Raw genomic sequence first — 24,704 nt, 5'->3', positions numbered from 1 at the left:
ATGAGAACTAGCGTTCAGTTGCGTTGACTTGAATTTTGTGGAGTAAACTATACAGAGAGAGTCTGTAATTTGGAATAAATTCAATATCTCAAATACTAATTGTTTTTTTGAAAAATGCTAAGACCCGTCGATTAGTATTTCAAATTGTCCTTTTTGACATACAATAATAATGTATACAGGTTGTCCCAACTTAGAGATATGACGTCATCGTTTATTTTCTTAAATGGCAACACTGTCATTTTGATAGCTATTTTGATAGGGTGTGTAAAGTTATACACAACTGCAAAATATCAAATTTTTATTCTCTACCATTTAAAAGATAATAGAAAATAACAAAGTTATGAAAAACAAGTAATCAAATAACAATTAAATTTAATTATTTCAATTAAGCAAATACTCATAATGTTGCCCTAAATTATTGTCAAATTGTCAATGGGCAACGTTATGTATGAGCATTAACTTAATTGAAATAATTAAATTCAATTATTATTTGATTACTTGTTTTTCATGACTTTGTTATTTTTTATTATCTCATAAATGGTAGGGAATAAAAATTTAAAACTTTGCAGTTGTGTATAACTTTACACACGCTATCAAAATAGCTATCAAAATGACAGTGTTACCATTTAAGAAAATCAATGATAACGTCATATCTCTAAATTCGGACACCCTGTATACATTATTATTACATGTCAAAAATGACAATTTGAAATACTAATCGACGGGTCTGAGCATTTTTCAAAAAAACAATTAGTATTTTAATTATTGAATTTATTCCAAATTACAGATATAACTTTGTTATTTTCTATTATCTTGTAAATGGTAGAGAATAAAATTTGGATATTTTGCAGTTGTGTTTAACTTTACACATCCTATCAAAATAGCTATCAAAATGAGAGTGTTGCCATTTAAGAAAATCAACGATGACGTCATATCTCTAAATTGGGACACCCTGTATACATTATTATTGTATGCCAAAAAGGACAATTTGAAATACTAATCGACGTGTCTGAGCACTTTTCAAAAAAACAGTTAGTATTTGAGATATTGAATTTAATCTAAATTACAGACTCTCTCTGTACTCTGTATAGTAAGCATATGAGATCAGGTTAAATTCTTTGTGAAAACCATAAATATATTGTAATTTCGTGAAAAATGTCAAATTTTAAATGGAGAAACAACTATATCTGCAAGTTTCTAGAATTATACCAGAGAGAGGAGTGCTATGGAATATTAGGAGTGAATAAAATAAAAATATAATAAAGCGGGAAAATGCTATGAAGTTTTGGAATCGTTTTGGAATGGAAATAGAAACCCTGACTCTAAACAATATTAAAAATAAATGAACTGAATAAAATATTAAAAGCAAATAAAAGTGGTACACGAACAGATGATCTGTATAAACCATAAACCCAAATTGTTTTGGTTCGGCCAAGCGAATTGTCCGAACCAAAACGTTTAAGAGGTTTTTCCGTTGCAAAAGACAGTGAGAGATGTTCTTGTTTTCCTATTTTTAATTACGTTTTTTAAATATTCACACACAATGCGAACGCCAATATGCACAATTTTCTTCTTTACGGCGATTATTAAAGTTAGCACTTTGTAGACCGAATTCAATATCCTTGAAATAGTGTGAATTTGAATTCTATGTTCAGTTGCATAGAATCAACGCTATTGATCAATGAGGTTGACTAATGAGAACCCGCCTTTATTAACAACTTTTACTAAAACTACTTTAGAACTTTGGGGTTTCACCCAAAGTTGTGTATTGGGGTACTTAACAAACGCTTAAAATTTGAGACCGATCCATTAATTAGTTTAAAAGTTATTCTATTTGTTTATCCCAGAGACCTTTATTTTGCAATAACATAAGACAGAAAATAATGAAGATAAGGCAATTCTGTGTATGTTAAATGAAAGTAGAACAGTGATACTATCAAAATGTACTAAAAAAAGATAAAAAATTATCTCATATAGTCAAAAATACTAATGCCAAATTTTTGAAATTTTGTAGTTTATAAACATTTCGAACAACTTTAAAAATATTGTCCGTAGAAAAATCATTTTACATATTCGAAAAGTTGGTATTTTACACGAATTTTTAAAAATGTTCAGTTGGTGACTAGTCGTGGTAAGTGAAGGGGGAGCTGGGAGCCGACAAATGCACGAGTTCAAAAGCTAAAAAAGGCAACTTAAAACTATGAAAATACTATTATTTTCTATATCTCGGGATCTCCTGAATATATTTTGATCTTTCTTTTTTTAATTTGTATGTAATTTTTCTGTACATTATAAATATGTAATTCGTCTATTTGCAATTTGACGTTTACTAATGAATAAAAAGTTTAATTTGTTCAAACAACTTTTTAAAAAATAATTTTTTCCCAAAAATCCATGTTTTTAATCAGACTATTATTATAGACAAGGCGAAAACGGCGGGATCGTTGGGAAAAATATTCTCATGAGATTTTTTTGCATAATTACATTGGTGAGACATCCCAGAATAAGGTTCAAGAAGTCGCCCACGTGAAAAGTGGGCCAAATTTTTTTTAACAATTTTTTTTATTCAAATTGCAAAAATCAATATTTTTGGGCCGGACAATTTTTTTGTAGGTTTTTAGACCATTCTGGATAAAAAAGGTCTGTTATAATTTTTTCTAAGTTGATCGTTTTCGAGTTATAAGCAATTTAAAATTGAAAAAAAAAACGAAAAATGGCGATTTTCAAGGCTTAATAATAATTATTATGAAAGTCAGAAAGTGACTAAATCAAAGTTTAATGCCCCCCCCCCCCCGCTTACAAGATCCCGAAGAAATTTTTGTCATTATTTTATTACTAAGCTGTTATTTTTAAGTAATAATATTGAGCGCCATGTACGTGGTAGCCGACACCGTAAATGCTCAGTGCGAGAGAAATGCCACTCCGGCAGTCCAATTGTGCATCTAACTTGCACTCACATTTACGGCCGCCTACCACGTGCATGGCGCTCAATATTATTACTTAAAAATAACAGCTTAGTAATAAAATAATGACAAAAATTTCTTCGGGATCTTGTAGGGATCTTGCATTAAACTTTGATTTAGTCACTTTCTGACTTCATAATAATAACTTTTAACCGAGTTATTAAGCCTTGAAAATCGCCATTTTTCGTTTTTTTTTTCAATTTTAAATTGCTTATAACTCGAAAACGATCAACTTTAGAGAACAATAATTATAAGAGACCTTTTTTATCCAGAATGGTCCAAAAAACCTACAAGAAAATTGTCCGGGAAAAACATATTGATTTTTACAATTTGATTAAAAAAAAAATTGTTAAAAAAATTTGGCCCACTTTTCACGTGGGCGACTTCTTGAACCTTATTCTGGGATGTCTCACGAATGTAATTATGCAAAACAATCTCATGGGAATATTTTTCCAAACGAACCCGCCGTTTTCGCCTTGTCTATTATTAATCATACAAAAACTTAAGGTATACTTTAATAAATAAATTATCTTCAATAAATAATTATCTAATAAAAATATTTTATTTATTAAAGTGCACTTTAACTTTTTGTATGATCATTAATAATACTATGATTAAAAAAAGAGATTTTTGTAAAAAATATTTTTCAAGAATTGTTTAAACAAATTAGATTAATTAATAAATTTATAAACAAATTGCATATTTGTAATGTACGTAGAAATTACATACAAATTAAAAAAAAGAACGATGAAAATCCATTGAGTTAATCCGGAGATACAGAAAATTGCATTAGTTTGAAATTGCTTTTTCGGTATTTTAACTCGGTGGATTCGTAGGTTCCCCCTAGTAACCGTTTGAACTACAATTTTGAAAAATCGTAGAGGGTGCTGTGAAGATACAATGTTTATGCAAATTTTTTAACAAAAAATACAAATCCCATTATTTAAAATGGCATCAATGAAATTCCTTAATTATTATAAACAAATTAGCTGTGAATTAAAAAAAAAACACATGGCTAACTATGTCCCTAATAAACCCAGACTAAATTTTTTTATTTGAAAATTCATGTTAAAATACTAGCTTTTCGAATATATAAAAAGATTGTTCCTACGGACAATATTTGTAAAGTTATTCTAAATGTTAATAAACTACAAAACTTAAAAAATTTGGCATTAGGATTTTTGATTATATTGATTAATTTTTTTTATCTTTTTTTAATACATTTTGATACTATCACTCTTCTACTTTCATTTGGCATACTCAGAATTATCCTATCTTCATTATTTTCTGTCTTATGTTATTGCAAAATAAAGGTCTCCGGGATAAACAAATAGAATAACTCTTAAACTAATTAATGGATCGGTCTCAAATTTTGAGGGTTTGTTAAGTACCAAAATACCCAACATTGGGTGAAAGTACCCCAATACACAACTTGGGGTGAAACACTAAAGTTCTAAGATAGTTTTAATAAAAGTAATTAACAAATAACGATTTTCACTTATTTTGCAGTTTGCGTAGCAACAAATTAACTTTTTAACTTTCAAAAATCGGCATTTTAAAGGTTTTTCAATGTTCTAAAAAACTGAATTTTGTAATTTTATTTCAAGTATTTAGTTTTTAAATGAGATGCAAAAAAAGCTAATAATTAAAAAACGGACGCGAACTCTAGGCAGGAAACAGGTAGGTTTTCTTCCTATAGGTCTACCATAACTAAAAAAAGTAGTCAGCTACCTGCATCTTTGAGTGTCCCGAGAAAATCCTTATTACCCTGGACTAATAGGACACTCTAATCAAACGATATCGAATTTTAACCATCGAGTTGATACCCATTTCATTAAAAAAAAATGATTTTGAGTGCGTAACTGACATTCAAAATCACCGGTCGCATGAAGCTTTGTTTCAAAGACAACGGTACTTTCTACACAAAAAGTGCTAATAAACTTTTTTGGTCAAAATAATCTAACCTATGTACATTTCTTGTTTGAAAAATTTTTTCTATGATATGCAGATTACTGCTAAGTGGGCGTTTTTCGATCCCCCTCCTTTCGAGGGTTGTTTAAGGCGGAAGCAAGGGGGTAGGAGTGGCAAACGTTTTTGCATCTTTTTTGGCGTCCCAAAATTAATATTCTCAGCAAAATTAAGCTTGTTCGTATAATTCTTTGAGGTCAAATATCTAATGTATTTTATTTGTAGAACAAATTAATCTAACATTTGTTTTTTAATACAGATTTCAGTCCTCTACAAATAGTTTATCATGACTTTTGATGTAAATTAATTAGGGAAGCAGGAATTCAACAATTTAGAATCTCCCATTGAATTTCTTATGACCCGTTTGACGCAGTGGCGCACCAAGGGGGGTTGGGGGTTAAATCTCCCCCCAGGCCATATAAAAAATATATAAGAATAGTAGGAAAATGTATCTTGTCTTTCACAAACAAGACAAAAAATTCGGTGCCCAAGCCAATCCACTTAGAGAAAAATTCTGGATGCGCCACTGGTTTGACGATTCACCAACCGGTATAAATGACAAATCGTATAACTTCATACTAATTTAAGTCTTAACTGGATCCTATAACTGGGTCTGGTTCCAGGAATAATTATAAAGTAAACTGAGTTACGTTATTTATTAATTACTGGACTCCTAAGACCACAGTATATAGAGGTTCCACAGTAAAATCATTCCTCTGTCGGCGCTTTGATCTCAAGAAGTAATACCAGCAGTACGCAATTGGTAATTCACCAGTGGTGGATGCGGGTTTTCCCTCTTAAAATCCGTACGTTTCTATGCGACCAGCAATGCAAGAGTGGGGCAAAAGCGACTACAGATTTTACTTCCAATTTTTCGGAGAGTGGTTCTACGGTCCCTCTTTATACTTTGCCTAAGACCAATGTGGAAACGCCTGACACACAACAGCGGTGAATGGCGAGAAATGGGAGAGGCCTTTATTCGACAATTCGAATAAAAAAAAAGGCTAAAAAACATCACTACGAACACTACTTACACAGGAGGTAACGCATATCGTGGGAGAACCCAAACGAGCACACGTCAGCCTTTATCTTAGAATAAATACGATAATATTATTGTTTCTCTTTTCTTCGGGTCTAATAATATATTTATTTGAATATCAGGTCGTGACTCTTTTAATAACTTGCTGAATATACAAGGTTACTGTTGTTGCAAGGTAACACATTGTTTATAATGTTTACAAACAGTAGATACAATATTTTCCTAATTCTTTTACCACTAAATTATATTGAATGGATTAATGGATCTACATATATTGAAATTATAATCGAATTTGGTATAATAATAATACTACAGCCTGCTATCAGAAGAAATATTCATACAAATGATAATTATTTATGGTAATTTATTAAATAATATAAAATGGTAATTTATTATTCTACGTAAATGGGAAATAGGTCACAATTTAACTTAAAAATGATTTTATTGACGTTTCGACTTCCACCTCGGACGTCGTTATCAAAATACAAAATATTACTAAATTAAACAAAAATGTTGTAGGTCAGTAAAAAAAATATCTTCTAATAATTTAATTTAATCTGACTCATTCATATCGGCAATTCAGACATATATTATACATTTTCAAGTAGAAAACTTTAAAATGATATTGCCAATATTTATGAGTTGCGTTCCTGCGACGACTTTATTGAAAGATAGTTCACTCGATTACATGAAATCAACTTTAACTCAAGAATATCCATCACAAAACAATCAAAACATGTGGTTTGTCTTTAAAAAGACAACCACATGCAATGGTGACAGTAAAATTCTCGTGTTAGTGATTTCATAGTAAATCACGAGGAAAAAAAAATAGGAAAAAACCTCATGATACATGATACTATCCCAACATTGTAAGTATTTGGTCTTATATTCAGTTTACTCTCAAAACTAACACCAACTGTGATTTTATATGTATGTTATTTTAAATTATAAATAATATTAATAATACATGGGTATATAAATAATATTAAAATATAAATTATGTATGTACTATCCTCGATATGTATCCTATGATTATATGCTTCGTTGAGTACCAAAATGCATTTGATTGTGTAAGCTGGATAAATCTGTGGTCCATTTTAATAGAAATGGGCACACCAATGCACCTGGTGACACGTATTAAAAATCTGTACCAGTCCAATATAGTAACTGTAAGACTAAATCAGAAGTGCTCAAACCAATTCAAGACCGAGAGAGGTGTTAGACAGGGACACGTGTTGTCACCTGACTTATTCAACATTTATGGTGAATATGTCATAAGGATGGCTTTAGAAGGATAGCCGGTAGAGTAACAGTAGCTGGTAGGAAAATCTCCAATTTAAGATTTGCTGATGACACTACACTTGCACCAAATGAGCAAGAAATGTTTGATCCCCTGCGAAGAGTTCAGTACGAGAGCAATAAAGTTGGTCTGAAAATCAATAAAGCTAAGACAAAAATAATGGTGGTCGACAGGTCCGACACTATTCAACTGACTAACATGTTACAGGAATACCAAATAGTAAACACCTTTGCCTATCTCGGGTCTAGTATAACCAACAATTGTAATTGTGAAGCAGAAGTTCGGAGACGTATTGGTATGGCAAAAAATGCGATGAGTCGTCTAACTAAAGTTCTATCTCTCAAAATATCAAGATGAGACTGGTGAATGCTCTTGTATTCTCAATATTTCTATACAAGCAGAGACTTGGACTCTTCGCGCACACGAGCGCCAAAAAATTTATGCCCTTGATAGTATGTTGGTTAACGGTAAAATATTGCAAGACCTCTAAATTCTAAAGAACCGCTCCGATTTAGAAGAAATTTTGCAAATAAGCTCATCTTATCCTTATCTCTAAAAGTGATATGACTACAATGTGTGCTTTTTATTTTTAAGGGGTGAAAACTACCCTTTTTTACCAAAAATTAAAAACAGCCGATATAAGCGTTATTTAAATCTAAATTATGTGTAGTACGTTAAATAGTATGTTAAATATAGGAATTTGATTGTTTCTCATATTGAAATGTATTTTATAGTTTATAACTATTTTTAAACCCTTAAAAACTACCCTCTAAATAAGAATTTGTATAAAAATATTTGGTAACTTTAAATTAGGTAATGATGTATTTTGTAGTGATCTAAATTTTATTTTATGTTTGCAATTTAGTTTTTTAAGTATTTAATATTTTTAACCCTTATAAATTACCCCTACAAATAGATTTATTAGATCATTCACTCACGGTAAAATATTGCAAAACCTGTGTATTTTAAACAACCGCTTGGGTTGACATGAGATTTAGCATTCACATAGCTAATAAGTTAAGGAAAAAAAGTGATATAGTACCGATGTGTACTTTTGCCCTGGGGGTGAGTTTCGCCCCTTCTCGGGGGTGAAAAAATAGAGGTCCAAAATAAGTCCGGAAATGGATAAACTGATTAATTCTAAGCAACTTTTGTTCTATAAAGTTTTTTCACTAAGTCAAAACTTTTCGAGTTATTTGCGAGTGAATATGTTCATTTTTCAACAAAAAAATCACGTTGTTAGATAGTGTAGGAAACAGAGGTTGAACCTTGCAAAATGGACACAAGTCCGGTTTTATTTTTTTTCCGTTATATCAAGGGGTGCTTATTATAAGACTAACTTTTTCTGAAAAAATTTCGCCCCGGAACCCCCCTTTTCACCCCTTTAAAAGGGATAATTTGTGGTTTTTGCGGAACGTAGCCCTTCATGTATCATTTACAAAAAATTTCTTTTATACAAATGTGAAGAGGACTATATTTTCTACGATTTAGTTCCCGACAGCATATGTCTATCATCCACCGTTTATCGGGGGTGGCGCCCCAAATTTGACAAGTTTTTAAAAAAGATGTTTTTAAAAAATATATATTTTTCTCTAACTGTAAAGGAAATTAAGAAGAAATCCTGCGGCAATTATTTACAAATAAGTGGCTCATTTTTTGGTAGAGGTTTCACTTAAGGCCAATTGCCCTATTTTTAATTACAGGGTGTTACATTTTAAAAAACCCCTTTTTATACCATCTGAACTGCTTCTGCTACAGTAAAAAGACTTTCAGCGATTACCCATGTACTGGTGCTATTTACAAATTTGTATAATGCACCCCCATTTTTTCCCCGGAACCACCCCAAATTAAAGAAGAATTAATAAATAAAGTGATTTTCTTGGAATCCTTCACACACAATGCCCTTTATTAATATGCTTCATATGTCATTTTGTGCACGTTATTATTACCCATGCATGGACACCAAAAGCAATTTCCTAGTGTAACCCCTGTAGTCAAAAAAAAAAAAAATAAATAAAATGGAGGGTTGAAATTTTTTTTTTGTTTTTTGCTTTTTGATCCATATGGGCATATGCTTCATCAATAGTGCTTTTGAAAAATATATATGGTTATTGCAACATCCCTGCGGAAACCACCCTTTTCCTTGAAAATATACTGCAGAACCTACCCCTATCCCTTGGCGAGTATGTTTTTACGATTTCCTCATTACCTATGCATTCTTTTTAAACAAAACTTATACAAGGTTAAAGATCACTATTTACTCTAAAAATTAGGCCCTATTCATTTTTTTCGTATAAGCAACCGTTACGGCACAGTGGCGCCGTAAACCTCATATATGCTTTGGAGGGCTCCAGTTTTTGTTCTTTTTTTTCGTCATCTGTTCGTTTTACTGATAAAGTACTTATATAAAATAAAACAACACAGTGTAACCTACAAATTATGACCTATGCATATTTTACAATCTTTGCGCCCCAAAGCCACAGTGGGGGCCCAAAATCAATTTTTGCATATTTTCGCCACCTACACGTATTTTATTGCATTAATGCTACCTTAATAGCACACTATTTACCCTTAAGTGGTCGCTAAGCAGTGGCGGATCCAGAAAGGAAAGATGGGGGTATTCACCTCCCCCTCTCAAACCAAGTGATATTATATTCAAAGATTATAAAAATATTAATTTATTTTTATAGAAATACTTATATTATATTATTATTTTTATAAGAATGGCGTACTTTTTATGCTTTAGTGACAGTGGAGGATCCAGCATCGTTAAGAGGGGGGTGCCAATTTGCTAAATTTCTATAAAAATAAAAGAATATTTTTATAATCCTTGAATATAATATCACTTGGTTTGAGAGGAGGGGGAGGTGATCACCCCCATCACCCCTCCCTGGATCCGACACTGATTAGCGACCACCTAAGGGTAAATATTGTGCTATTAAGGTAGCATTAATGCAATAAAATGCGTGTAGGTGGCGAAAATATGCAAAAATTGATTTTGGGCCACCACTGTGGCTTTGGGGCGCAAAGATTGTAAAATGTGCATAAGTCATAATTTGTAGGTTACACTGTGTTGTTTTATTTTACATAAGTACTTTATCAATAAAACGAACAGATGACGAGAAAAAAAAAAACAAAAACTGGAGGCCGCCAAAGCATATATGAGGTTTACGGCGCCACTGTGCCGTAACGGTTGCTTATACGAAAAAAATGAATAGGACCTAATTTTTAGAGTAAATAGTGGTCTATAACCTTGTATAAGTTTTGTTTAAAAAGAATGCATAGGTAATGAGAAAATCGTAAAAACATACTCGCCAAGGGATAGGGGTAGGTTCTGCAGTATATTTTCAAGGAAAAGGGTGGTTTCCGCAGGGATGTTGCAATAACCATATATATTTTTCAAAAGCACTATTGCTGAAGCATATGCCCATATGGATCAAAAAGCAAAAAACAAAAAAAAAAATTTCAACCCTCCTTTTTATTTATTTTTTTTTGACTACAGGGGTTACACTAGGAAATTGCTTTTGGTGTCCATGCATGGGTAATAATAACGTGCACAAAATGACATATGAAGCATATTAATAAAGGGCATTGTGTGTGAAGGATTCCAAGAAAATCACTTTATTTATTAATTCTTATTTTTTTTTGGGTGGTTCCGGGAAAAAAATTGGGGTGCATTATACAAATTTGTAAATAGCACCATTATATGGGTAATCGCTGAAAGTCTTTTTACTCTAGCATAAACGGTTCAGATGGTATAAAAAGAGGTTTTTTAAAATGTAACACCCTGTAATTAAAAAAAGGGCAATTGCCCTTAAGTGAAACCTATGCCAAAAAATCAATCAATTATTTGTGAATAATTGCCGTAAAATTTCTTCTTAATTTCCGTTACAGTTAGGGAAAAATATATATTTTTTAAAAACATATTTTTTAAAAACTTGTCAACTTTGGGGCGCCACCCCCGCTAAACGGTGGATGATAGACAGATGCTGTCGAGAAATAAATTGTAGAAAATATAGTCCTCTTCATATTTCTATAAAAGAAATTTTTTGTAAAAGGTACAGGAAGGGCTACGTTCCGCAAAAACCACAAATTACCCCCTTTAAAGGGGTGAAAATGGGGGTTCCGGGGCGAAATTTTTTCAGAAAAAGTTAGTCTTATAATAAGCACCCCTTAATATACCAGAAAAAAAATAAAACCGGACTTGTGTCCATTTTGCAAGGTTCGACCTTTGTTTCCTACACTATAGACGGTTTTTCGCAAATAACTGAAAAAGTATTTTATCGAAAAAATATTCCGAGCAGAAATATAGATTACGAAAAACTGAAAAAATCTGTGTATGTATGAAGTTTGGAGACCTAGTAGAACCAGAGTCGTAGCTAATGAAGTTCCAAGATACGGGGTGTTGAGATGAGATTTCTCTTACAAAGTGAAGATTTATTGATTGCTCTAAAACCGGTTGAGATATGCAAATGAAATTTGGTGGGTTTTAAGAGGTAGTTATTACGCATTTATTTACAGACTTACTATTAAGAATTTTATATTCACCATTGGCGCGCATACGGGTACTAGTCTGAATTAAAAAAAAATAGTACGCCACTGAGGTATTTCAAATTAAAAAGTATTTTTGAGTTACTTATTTAATTTATGACAGAAAATATATCTTCCCTTTTTTTTAATACGATGCGCCTTTTTCATGAAAAAAAAAATAAAATACTACTTATATCAACGCTTAAAAAGTATTCGACATAAGTTTCAATATGGATTTTTAACAATAACTTCTGTAATTTTCAAGATATTCCATTGTTCCAAAGCTACTTTTGTGGAGAATTGTAGGTGCTAAAAGTATTGAGAAGCTGGACTTTCTGGAGGTCTTTGATTTTTAAAACATGCGATTCAAAGATCTTAGAAAACTGCTTTTCACACTTACGTGCAAACTTAAAATATAAATATCTCACTCAGTGTTTACCATAGAGACATTGAATAAAACTGAATAAGTTTTAGTATAAAAAATACTACATCTTAGTATTAATATATATTTTTCAGATTTCTTCTAGTTTTCAAGTAATTTTGGAAAAATGGAAAACATTTATAAAATGTTGTTCTGAAGCTATTTTCTTGTGGCATTTTTACAATTGTAACTATTTAGAATGTTAATAAAAATCATTTTTTAATAATATTGTGGCTTATTTCCCATTCTAAATAGTTACAATTTATAAAATATTAAAAAATAATTTAATAATAAACTGAAATTTTTTTTCAAACCTAAGCACTTTAAACTGGTTAAAATATCAGAACGCGTAGTCAGGCTATAAATAAACCTAATTGTGTATGGAATAATGTTAATTTTTATTTTTGTGGGAAATTCACCAATTTAAGTTATTATTCTTTTGATTTTTCAACGACATAATCGTTTTGTTTTTGTAATAACTCAGCCATTTTTTATCCAAATCACTTTTATCATAGCACCTTTTAAAGGTATTAGTAAAATATTTAAAAGATGTCTCCATAATTTTTTTCTAAAAATCTCTATTTCTTGCGTTATTTAATGATAAAATGTTTGATTCAAGGTTAATTCGAAAAAACCCCGACTTTAAGTAGGCTGTAACTTAGGTTGTGTTATTGCTATAATAATTTAAAGAACACCAATCCATTCACTAATTTAATAGGTTTCTTTTTGATTATAATGACTTTTTCGTAAGAATGCATAATTTTAGAGATATTTTTGAAAATCCACTCAAAAACATGCATTTTTCATGTAGGAAATCATCAATTTCGATCGTGAATAACTTGCTAAATATCAATTTACCGAAAAAGTCGTATATAAGATTTTTTACTCAGAATTAAAATATCTATCAATTTCCGAGGTTATTTCGAGGTTAAATATTTCCACCCACCAGAGGGGGTGGTACCCACCCCCAGAGCAAAAGCACACATCGGCACAATATCACTTTTTTTTCTTTGACATGTAAGCTATGCGTATGCCAAATTTCAAGTCAATCCAAGCGGTTCTTTAAAATTTACCGCAAAAACCGTCAAAGAATGGACTATGAGATGTAATGCTGGAGAAGAATGCTGCGCATACTTTGGACAGCTCATAGGACAAACGTTTCCATTCTAAACCAACTCGAGATTAAAAAAGGCTGTCCACAATATGTCTGCAGCGAATTCCGCAATTTTTTGGTCACGTGATTCGCAGATATGACGATAGTTTGGAGATATTAATTGTTTCTGGAAACGTTCCGGGCAGAAGATCAAGAGGACGATCACCAACTAGATGGTCCGACCAAATTAAGAATTCAGCTGGAAACTCATTCTTCGAAGCTCTTAGAGCAGCTGATGATAGAGACCAATGGAAAAAAATTATTAGGAATATTGGAAGAAATCACGATCCTCAGTAATGGGGAAACGACAAGAGAGAGAGAGATCCTCGATATGTTATTGACTTACTAATCGTGGTATTTTCTTTCTATTGACTTCCTTTTTTATGGTTACGCATACTGAAAGAGGAAGTCGTCCCAGGAACGCAACTCATAAATATTGGCAATATCATTTTAAAGTCTTCTACTTTAAAATGTATAATATATGTTTGAATTGCCGATATGAATGAGTTTTTGCTCCTAAGCAACAACATTTTTGTTTAATTTAGTAATATTTTGTATTTTGATAATGACGCCCCAGGTGGAAGTTGAAACATCAATAAAATAATATTTCAAGTTAAATTTTGGCCTATTTCCCAGTTAGAATAGTAAATTGGAATATGAAATATCAAACATTAAAAATTGAGACATGGTATGAACATTTTAGGTCAGAAGAAAAATGAGAAAGATCCTAAAGCCTAAATATCGTGAACTCAGATCATATCTTCCTCCCCGTCCTCTATCTTTTCTCCTTCGTAAGAATGTGGTGGCGTCATGTAGTTCAACTATTTCTGTGCAATTATCTATCTCCTGTGCGTGATTAAACAATATGATAACATATGCAAAATGAAAGATACGCAAAAACCCATGATGATGATGTTAATGAATATATTATTTCATTAAAAACTTACTCTTTGAAATGAATGTCTGCAGCATTTTGAGGTGTAATGCAATTAAAGTTACTGTCACAACTGGCTCCTGGTTGAAATCCTTCCACAAAAGAACTCAATAATATTCTGTTACTTTGACTTTTCGATTTGGACAACGTTCCAATTTTAGGCCTAGACACAAAAAACAGAAACTTATTAGGATTCTACATATTATAGCACAAAAAAATGTAGCTATATATTTTCCAAATACCTATATATACCTAATATACAGTGTGCAGTACCGCCCCACTCCAACATTAATAAAAATAAATTTCTGAAATATAGCACATGGTTTTTATGATGTTTCATCAAATAAATAAAAACATAATTTCAAATAGCTTCTTATGACAAGTAATAGTTGATTTAAAAGTTCTAATAATTTTCACCGACGCTTATATGATTAAAAATATCTTGGATTAAAAAATACCTTGACAATGTTTTGATGATTACAGCACTAAATCCTATCAGAAACTATGGACTGATATCTTATTGCATTTACGCAGAACAATATTGATCTAAATTCTGTGTGCAGTATATACGATGTGACAAATCTCTTTCATCCAAAAACCTCTTCAAAGTACATCTTCGATCTAAGATTGGAGACCATCATGACTTTCAAAGAATAAAAATATTGAAAAACTAATAGGTTTTAGCAAGAATAATAATTTGCAAACAGATACGGTTGCTCCGGGAGAAAAGATCGTATTCGCCTTTGCTTATGACGTAGATACAGTAGCACAATCAACATTAGAAGTTAAGGATATTTTCTCGAGCTTTAAAGCTGCAGTAAATATCTGTCTTAAAAGTAAATGAAGACAAAACACAATACATGATCGTTTCAAAACAAGAACGACGGCAAATAAGGTAAAATGCTACAATAACCTATCAACTTCAAAATGGTTAAAGAATTTAAATATCTAGGAGCCACAATCAATGATGACAACAAAGTAGAAAGAGAAGTTGAAATGCGAATTAATGTCGGGAAACAGATCTTTCTTTGCAATGCAACATCTAATGGGGTCAAATCAGCATTCGCATAGGAAATCGAAACATGGACGCTAACCAAAAGAGATGTAAATAAATTGATGGTGGAAATGTAAAATAATTCGAGTGATATTCAGCCCTTACAGAGATAGCGTGACCAACGAATGGAGGCGCAGACACAACAAGGAGAGAGTCTCTCTGCAGAAAAGAAAATTGAATGAGATATATGAGAAAGGGCGAATAGACTAAGATGGACAGGACATCTGATATGCAGTAACGAAAATCAACTTATAAATAATGTGTTTTAGGAAAAACCAGATGGGAGACGGTCGTAGGACAGCCTAGAAAATGGTGGAAAGATGTAGTCAGAGAGGTTCTAGAGAAAATGGGAGTGAGAATGGAAATAGTGGCACAGGACCGACAAACATGGAAGACAATAGTAAATGCAGCAAAGACCCACGAAGAGTTGTAACGCCATTAACGATGATGATGAAAAGTCTTGAAAATTTAACGGATTATAGAGATAGATAAGTTTTAGGGGATGCAGGGATGTGGGGATCTGGAGTAGTGTTGCAAACAAGAAAGTAACCCCAATTCTATAGTGGAGGGCTTTGGTACATTTAAAATTGTTGATGAGACAATAAGAATTCCTGGATCTCCTGCTATGCCAACCGTCACATAAAGACCATTCAATACTTTCAGCTGGATTCACAATAAAAAAACCACTAAACATTTCAAAGAGCAGTTAAAATAATCTGCTTGCACATAGTTGGAAATTATGTAACAGTGAGGAGACTCTAGAAGTCTAAGATTAAAAAGACAAAAAAAAAGATGAAAATCGTGACATTCAATCTAATTTTGAAGACTCTGCAAGCAACTTGTCAGATTCAAGCAGTAATAAAGAGGATAATGTGATTGATGAAGATGAGTAAGAGTAAAGGTCTATGGTTCCAAATAAAGTACAGTTGGAAAAATGAAAGAATACCCATGAACGATCACATCAATTACTTATTTTGGGGTCTACCCCAAAATCCCGACAGCCAAAATCCCGACAGGTTTGATAAGTTTCTTTTTAACATATAATTAAATTTATTTCTTGTTTTTTATTTTTTGTTACTAAACAAAAGTATTTTGTATTAAAAGTATTAACAAAAGTCGGAATTTTTAATTATGCGAGGATTGTTGCATGTAGGGATTCTGGCCTGTCGGTGTTTTGGCCGTCGGGATTTTGGCTGTCGGGATTTTGGCTGTCGGGATTTTGGCTGTCGGGATTTTGGGCGGCACCGCTTATTTTGTATTTGTTGTCTTTTTCTATTAATAACAAACGTGTGTTATAGAAAAAGATAGCAAATACAAAATAAGTGATTGATGTGATCGTTGATGGGTATTCTTTCATTTTTCCGACTGTATGTCAGGTCTGACATATGTACTACATACTACCAGAGGCGTACGACAGGGGATAGTGAATGGTTTTACCTTCTCAAATTCTAAGCCACTGATTGAATTGCTATTTTAGCACAATATTTCGATTCTCCAATAGTTTCTATGTAAATAATATACTCTTTATTCGGAACGATAGCCATTAGTTTTCGAGATATTTGAAGTTAAAAATGAAACGACACAGCTATTTTGATTAATGTAATCTTTCATTTTTAACTTCAAATATCTCGAAAACCAGTGGCGTACTGAGCATGGTTCCGCGGAACCAGGGCCCGGGCCCCGGAGGGGTTCGTTTTAAGCCGCTTTTTTGCTTCTTTTGTTTCTAATTTGTTTGGGACATTTTGAACTACACAAGTACACACTACGAAATGTAACTGCTTAATAAATTTTAATTCTTGTGTAGGTATTTATAAATAAAAACAAAAAATACCTATTCATCCAAAAATTTGAAATCCAAATTTATTAAGTAACACAGAGAACGTTATTTATTGTAAGGTTCCTTCATTTTACCTGCTAAACAAAGCCCTTGTCTCAGCACTTCTTGTTTAAAGAATAACCGCCGTTGCCTGCCTAAACACGTGCTAACACAAACACTTTTGTACTATTTTTTATATTAGCATGAAGTTGTAAAACTGCAAAGTTGCAAATTCGGAAACAGATATTCAATGCAAATTTTCTACCGTTTTATATCGTCATAAAAATAAATCCAAGACGTTCGGTGGTCCTTTTGTTTGGATTTATAGCACCCTCATCATAACGCTGCATAAATATAGTGGTAAATGGTAAGGATAATAAGGATAAAATAGGTATAGACACTAATTTATTTTTAAGAAAATCTCGTCGTTTGATATCAATCTCACCAATCCAAGTCTTTTTTTATATTTGTGTATTTAAGAGTTTTATTTCACTAGAGATTTGTATGTAATTATTTAACTTATTAATAATAAATGTATCATAATATGCAATTTGAAAATCTATTTTTTTGATATAAATTTCATTCTAAAGTTCATTTTTTAAAAGCCGTAGTAGTTTTCCGATATTGGTTTTTAATTTATTATGACTGGAAATTTAGATGTAGAAAATTTTTGAATTTTATTATTTATAAAAACGGCTTTCGTAAAGTGATCAGGCATGTCAGTAGGAAAAACGATAGGATTAATATTAATTTACTGCTAATAATCCATTCACTCACGGTAAAATATTGCAAAACCTTCAAACAAAAAAAAATTAAAGAACGGCTTGGATATGCATAAAATTTGCCATACACATAGCTGATAATGTCAAAGAAAAAACGAGAAAAAATATACGTTCAAAATAAGTCCTGAATTGGATGAACTAACTAATTCTAATTTCTAATCAACTTGTTTTCTATATTGTTTTTCACTAAGTCAATACTTTTCGAGTTAATTGCGAGTGAAATGTTTATTTTTCTACAAAAAACCACATTTTCAGGCGCCTTTTCGCAAATAACTCAAGAAGTATTTTATTAAAAAAATACTATTAGCAAAAATATACCTTATAAAAAAGTGAAAAAAGTGGAGTATATATAAAGTCTGTAGACCAGTATATAGCAGCAGAGTTATAGCTCATGAAAAGTACCAAATAACAAAAAAATCAAGGAATTTTCGCGGGAAGACTGATTTCAACTTTTTTTAAATTATTTAAGAAAACTTTGTTTTTCTTTTTTAAAAAAGTTTCCAACATGAAAAGTAAGTAAGTTACGATCAAAATAATGTTGGTCAAAAAATTGAAAAATGCGAAATGAAATTAATCGTTACCGCTTCACAAATTACTTTACGTATGTATTTTTTATAAGATCTGTAAGATTCATTGGTTCATAGTGCTTATTTTTGAAAAGGCTGTAGTTAAATGGACTAAACGAGTCACTTATCACGAGTGTATACAAATTTTGAATAGCCATACCTTAACCAATTTTTGTCTTCAGGAAAACAAAAAGTCCAAAATATTTACAATAGCATATTTTTTTACTACTTGAGATTTTTGGTATCACTCATAATTTATTTTAGTTATTATAAGTTATTTAAAAAAAATTTTTTTCCAAATTAAAAAATAATTTTTACTCGACCAATTTTTTCAAAAATGAGAAGTTTGAACCGATAAAACTTACAGATCACGTAAACAATACATAGGTAAGTCAAGTAACTTGTGAAGCGGTAATGATTAGTTTCATTTGAGATGCTAATTAGGTGGTGATTTTTACGATTTTTTTTACCAAGAAAAATGACTAACTTTGTTTTGAGCGTACTTTGTTTACGTTTGATGCTAGAAACTTTTAAAGAAAAGCAGAAATTCAGCTTTTTTAAACACTTTAAAAAAGGTGTGATGAGTTGAAATATTCGATTTGGAATTTGACGAATAAGAACCTATTTTTCATTACCTACGACTCTGTTCCTACTGGGTCTACACAGAACTTTTTGAGTTATTTCCGAAAAACCCTCTAGAAACGTAGTTTTTTTTGTTGAAAAATGAACACATTCACTCGCAAATAACTCAAAAAGTATTCATCATCCAACCTCAAAAGTCCACTGCTGAACATAGGCCTCCTCCCCTCGTTTCCAACCCCATCTATCCTGCGCCGCCCTCATCCAGTTTTTATTTACCTTTCTTAAGTCGTCAGTCCATCTTGTAGGCGGTCGACCGACGCTTCTCTTGTCTTCTCTTGGCCTCCATTCCAATAACCTCTTCGTCCATCGCCCATCTGTCATTCTGGCTACGTGTCCTGCCCATCTCCACTTCAACCTGGCTATCCTCTCGATGACGTCAGTCACCTTTGTTCTTCTCCTGATTTCTTCGTTTCTGATTTTGTCTCGCAGAGTTATTCCTAACATTGACCGCTTTATTCTTCTCTGCGTGACTCTTAGTTTGGTAGCCGAGGCTTTAAAAGTATTGACCTACTGGTAGCCAAAAAGTATTGACTTAGTGAAAACAATCTATGGAACTAAAGTTGCTTGGAATTAGTTAGTTTATCCAATTCCGGACTTATCTTGAACGTGTATTTTTTCACCCCCGAGAAGGGAAGAAACTCACCCCCCGGACAAAATCACACATCGGCACAATATCACCTTTTTTCTTTGACATGTTAGCTATGTTTATGCCAAATTTCATGTCAATCCAAACAGTTCTCTAAAATTTGGAGCAACAACCGTGAGTAAAATGAACTAGAAATTAGCTTGAGTTTTTATAAAAAATGTATGATACATTCTATGATATATGATGATTTATATTCAATGTTTATTAAAAACTTTTGATATACAATGTGTGGTTTTATTGGGCAGGCGGGCCCGCATCCCAACTGGAACCAGGGCCCGCTGATCTATCAGTACGCCACTGTCGAAAACTAATGTTATCATTATGAATGAAGAGTATATTATTTACGTAGAAAATATTAGAGAATCGAAATATTGCACTAAAACAGCAATCTCGCCAGTGGCGTAGAATTTGGTAAGGGCAAACCATTCACTGTCTCCTGTCGTATGCATCTGGTAGTAGCCAGAAACGTTTATTTAACTTAATTTAGTAGGGTGTACATCTGTACATTTATATTTTAAATACTTTTAAAGGACTGGGTACAAACACTTTTTAAATAATGCTGTAACTCAGTACGGAGTCACATTTTAGTTAAGTGATTTGGATTAAATATTATCTATTTGTATCCAGTACTTTAAAAGTACTTGATATATCCTTATCATACTTGGCAGAAAGTGTAGGTACTGTACACCCTACTAAATTATGTTAAATATACATTTTTGGCTACTACCAGAGGGGCCAGTGAATGTAACTCAGTAACGAGCCACATTTTATTTAAGTGATTTGGGTTAGATCGTAATATTTTGAGGTCTAGAATCTACATCTCAGAGATTGGACATTCTTAATGAATCACCCTGTATATTTACAAAGTTGGAAATATGGACATGGACACATGGATATGACACACAAGTAACACTCTCTAAATTAATTAGATGAGCAGCTAAACAATGCTGATTTTAAAACAAAAACGAAAAACAAAATTACAAATAGTAGCACCAACAATTTTTTTAATAAGGTACAACTTACCTCTTATCAAAATCTGCTTTATCTTTCCTAAAAGATTCCAGAATTTCTTTCCTTTTGTTTAGCACTATTAACTTTTGTTCCAATTTTCTAGCCTCAGCACCAAAATCTAGGATAACTTCATTTAAGTCTTTATTCTCGGATCTAGTAAAGGTAACAAGGCAATCTTCTTTAAGATTAAATTCAGTTTGTATAACAGACTCTTCTGTATCAGTAATACCTGGTTCTTTCGTAACAATTTCTTGAAAGTCCATAACACTCTCATGTGATTCAATATTTCTTTTTATAGGAGTGGAACAAGAGTTGTTAATAGTGTAGGAGGTTTGTAGTGAGGGCTCAATACTGTTGTTGGTTTGTATTTGGTTTGGTAAGGGTTTGATAGGTGATATTCCAGTTAATTCTTCATCAAAAATCAATCTAGCCTTCTGCAATTTTGATTCAGGGATGGAAATCTGTCTTAAAGAAGAGACACCTAACTTTCTTTTAGTTTTTTTGGCTGATGAGTTACTAATACCTTTTACGGGAGTCTTAAAACTAGAATTCGATTTTGTTTCCGAACTGTCCTCAAAACTGGTTTTGGTCTTCTTTAAAGGAACGTTAGACAGTTGTAAGAGTCCAGATGTACTAGAGAAACTTACAACATTTTGTGGATTTTTATTAGAAGATGAGTTATTTTTAAGAGGCAGATCATCCTTTCCAAGTAAATTATCAAAAAACTCTAATTTTTGTTTAACTACAGTTGGTGGTTTGGTAGTACTGTGCTTGTTGACTAAATTGGGAAGTTTTGAATCAGTTTTTGGAACAAAATCTAAGTCATCTCCTATCAGTTGATCAAAGTACTTAAGTTTATCTTTTACAGAAGCATTTCCCTTATTACTCTGAACTTCAGACATACTTTGGTCATTGTGTTTTGGTTGCAATGGATTATTTTCTTGAGCACCACTAATTTTAAGTATTTTATTATGATAAATGGTCTTAGTTTCATGATTTAAAAGACCAGTATTTTGTTCACTTAAAGGTTTTACTGTCTTTACCAAATTCAGATTTGGATCAATATCCATATCCTCAAATAAAGCTTTCGCTTTCGATAAAGCATTAGAAGTTACTATTAACTCTTTTCCTGACGCTTTACAAAACCCGCCAAAGGCATTATTATTTGTAATTGAAGCTGAGGTAAAACTATTTTTATAATTACCCAAGTTCAAATTTTCACTTGTAGTTCCATCTAGTGCATTTTCAGTAGGTTTTGATAGCTCTTCTTCTAAGTGATCAAACTTTTTAACATCTTGTTTTGCAGTAATACTTGCCTTTTGATAATCTTTAGTAACTAATGTTGATGACGAAGAATCTGAATTCATTTTTGGTCCTTCAATGGTGTGGCTATTTGGTACAGAAACATTTTTTATGTAACTAAATCTTTGTGAGTTGCTTCTTTTATCACCTAAACGTTTTGTTTCTTGTGTTTCTTTTAAATCAGAATTATTGAGATTAAAATCATTATCAATATTATCAAACAAAGATTTAACTTTATTTAAAGAATCAGCTGATACCGAAATTTGTTTACCAGCTGCGTTTGAAAATCCTTCAAATGTTTTAGCTGCGTTTGAAAATCCTCCATACTGATTTTTATTATCAGTGAGTTCTTCAGTTACATTTTCATCTGCTCCTATTAGGTTATCAAAGTATTTCAACTTATCTTTTACACTGCTACAGGCTTTCTGGTCATTTTTGCTTAGCATTGATATCTTGTTTTGTGAATCGAAGTTCATGTTCACCTTCGTTTCAGAAGTGCAGATGTTTTTAGTTGAAGATCTACTTGAAATATCACAGTACATCTGCAAATTTAGACTTTTATCTCCTAAAGTATTATTTCTTACTTCTTTGGAAGCTCTATAATTGGTATTAAGATCACTATCAATATTATCAAACAACGATTTAACTTTACTTAGTGAATCAGCCGATACCAAAATTTGTTTGCCAGCTGCATTTGAAAATCCTCCAAGCGTTGTGGCAGATGAAACTGAACCAAAATGATTTTCATTATTATCGTGTACTTCTGATACATTTTCATCTGCTTCTATTAGGTTATCAAAGTATTTCAACTTATCTTTTACACTGCTACAGGCTTTCTGGTCATTTTTGCTTAGCACTGATGTCTTGTTTTGTGAAGTAAAGTTCATGTTCACCCTCCTTTCAGAAGTGCAGATGTTTTTAGTTGAAGATATATTTCCAATATGACAGTGCATCTGCAAATTTAGACCTCTATCTCCTAAAGTAGTATTTCTTATTTCTTTTGAATTACTGTAATTGGTATTAAGATCACTATCAATATTATCAAACAAAGATTTTGCTTTACTCAAAGAATTAGTTGATATTACGATCTTCTTGCCAGCAGCACTTGAAAATCCTCCAAATTTAGTATCAATGATACAAGAGTTGTTCTGTCCCAGCATATTTTCAAAATTGGTAATATCTAAAATTTAAAAAAGAAATCATTGTAGTTGGCTGTATACTTATAGTTATAAAAACTTACGATTAAACTAAACACTTCAAATGTAAAATGGTACAAAATGGTTTATTAAAATTTTTTATTAAATATCCAAATGGATCTATAAAATTCAAAACGCTTTTGGTCCTATCAGACCATCATCAGTGAGAAAATATATACATCAGTATAAGGAAAGACCTTTAAATTACATAATTAATAATTACAATTAAATTACTAACCATTTAATGCACACATTATCATAATTAAATTTTGCATGTAAAATATTATAAAAAAAATAATTTTAAGGGATGCAATAAGTATACTTTTCATGAGAGGGCGCGTATTAAAAGATTTTTGAAGTTATACTTCTTTACCGGCGATATGAGGGTGAATTTTTATATGTTAAAACCTATGATCCCGGCGCATGCGCATTATAACTTTGTTCTGATTGGATGTTCAAATGACATGTCAAAAATTATTCAATATGGCGGCTGTGGCACAGCTGTAATTTGATTATTTATGGTTGTTGCGTTTTAAAATTTGTGTGAAAAGAAACAACAAACAAAGTTAGTTAATAGTTATACTGCCTTTTTAAATAGTTTTCATATACCTATATTTTTGGACTTTTGGACTATTTTGGACAAGGAAAACTCATTCTAATTTGGTAAGTAGTTTTTATTATAATCATATTGTAATTATACATTTGGATTAGGTTGAAATACAGTAGAGCGTCGATTATCCGAACTAATTGAGAGACATAGGTGTTAGGAAAACCGATTTGTTCGGATAATCGAACTACAATATATTGATACATATTTATAGTCACACATATTTATCCACAAGTGAATAAAAGACATATTTATATACCTACATATTTATTTATATCTTGATAATGACAACTATTCTCCTTTTCATGAACATTTTTCAGTGCGTCACAAATTATAGAAAAAAAGGTAAGTCCGTGATAATACACATTTATGACATTTATTCTAACGTGACATTTTAGTTAAATCTGACAGTTGTCAAATTTTATTTTCAATTTGGAATTAAACCAAATCAATTGTGTCTATTGCATTTATAAAATGGTATTTTCTTTCATTTGTATAGTCTTATAAATTGTACAGATTATATTGATAATATTATTATTTTATTTAATAAATAATACTTTTTTGATTATGGCGCCATCTATCGACAACTAGAATAATCACCGAACTAGAATAATTACCAAAGTATTCACAGACGTGCCTTTTTTTCTGTCACATACAATTTAATGCGTTAGAGAGAAATCGAAAAACTGTGACGCACTGAAAGATGATCATGAGAAAAAGAATAGCAACTAAACAAAAAAGTGCAGTCTTTGCAACAACATAATTATTTTTGGA

At 31.7% G+C, this 24,704-nt stretch overlaps 1 protein-coding gene across 1 annotated transcript in view; it reads right to left on the bottom strand.

Annotated features, from left to right (window-relative positions):
* The window catches only part of LOC126892359 (breast cancer type 2 susceptibility protein-like), a 130,111-nt gene that overhangs the window by 81,909 nt on the left and 23,498 nt on the right, over positions 1 to 24,704 (bottom strand). Inside the window, exons 2-3 of the mRNA XM_050661877.1 lie at positions 20,838 to 23,307; positions 14,322 to 14,471 (exon numbers count right to left, since the gene is read on the bottom strand). Coding sequence (XP_050517834.1) covers positions 14,322 to 14,471; positions 20,838 to 23,307 — 2,620 coding nt within the window. The remainder of the gene's footprint in view (positions 1 to 14,321; positions 14,472 to 20,837; positions 23,308 to 24,704) is intronic.

Source organism: Diabrotica virgifera, chromosome 9 (assembly GCF_917563875.1).
Source record: "Diabrotica virgifera virgifera chromosome 9, PGI_DIABVI_V3a".
NCBI lineage: Eukaryota > Metazoa > Arthropoda > Insecta > Coleoptera > Chrysomelidae > Diabrotica > Diabrotica virgifera.
The sequence above is the reverse complement of the archived record's forward strand: the minus strand, read 5'-3'. Positions and strand labels throughout refer to the sequence as shown.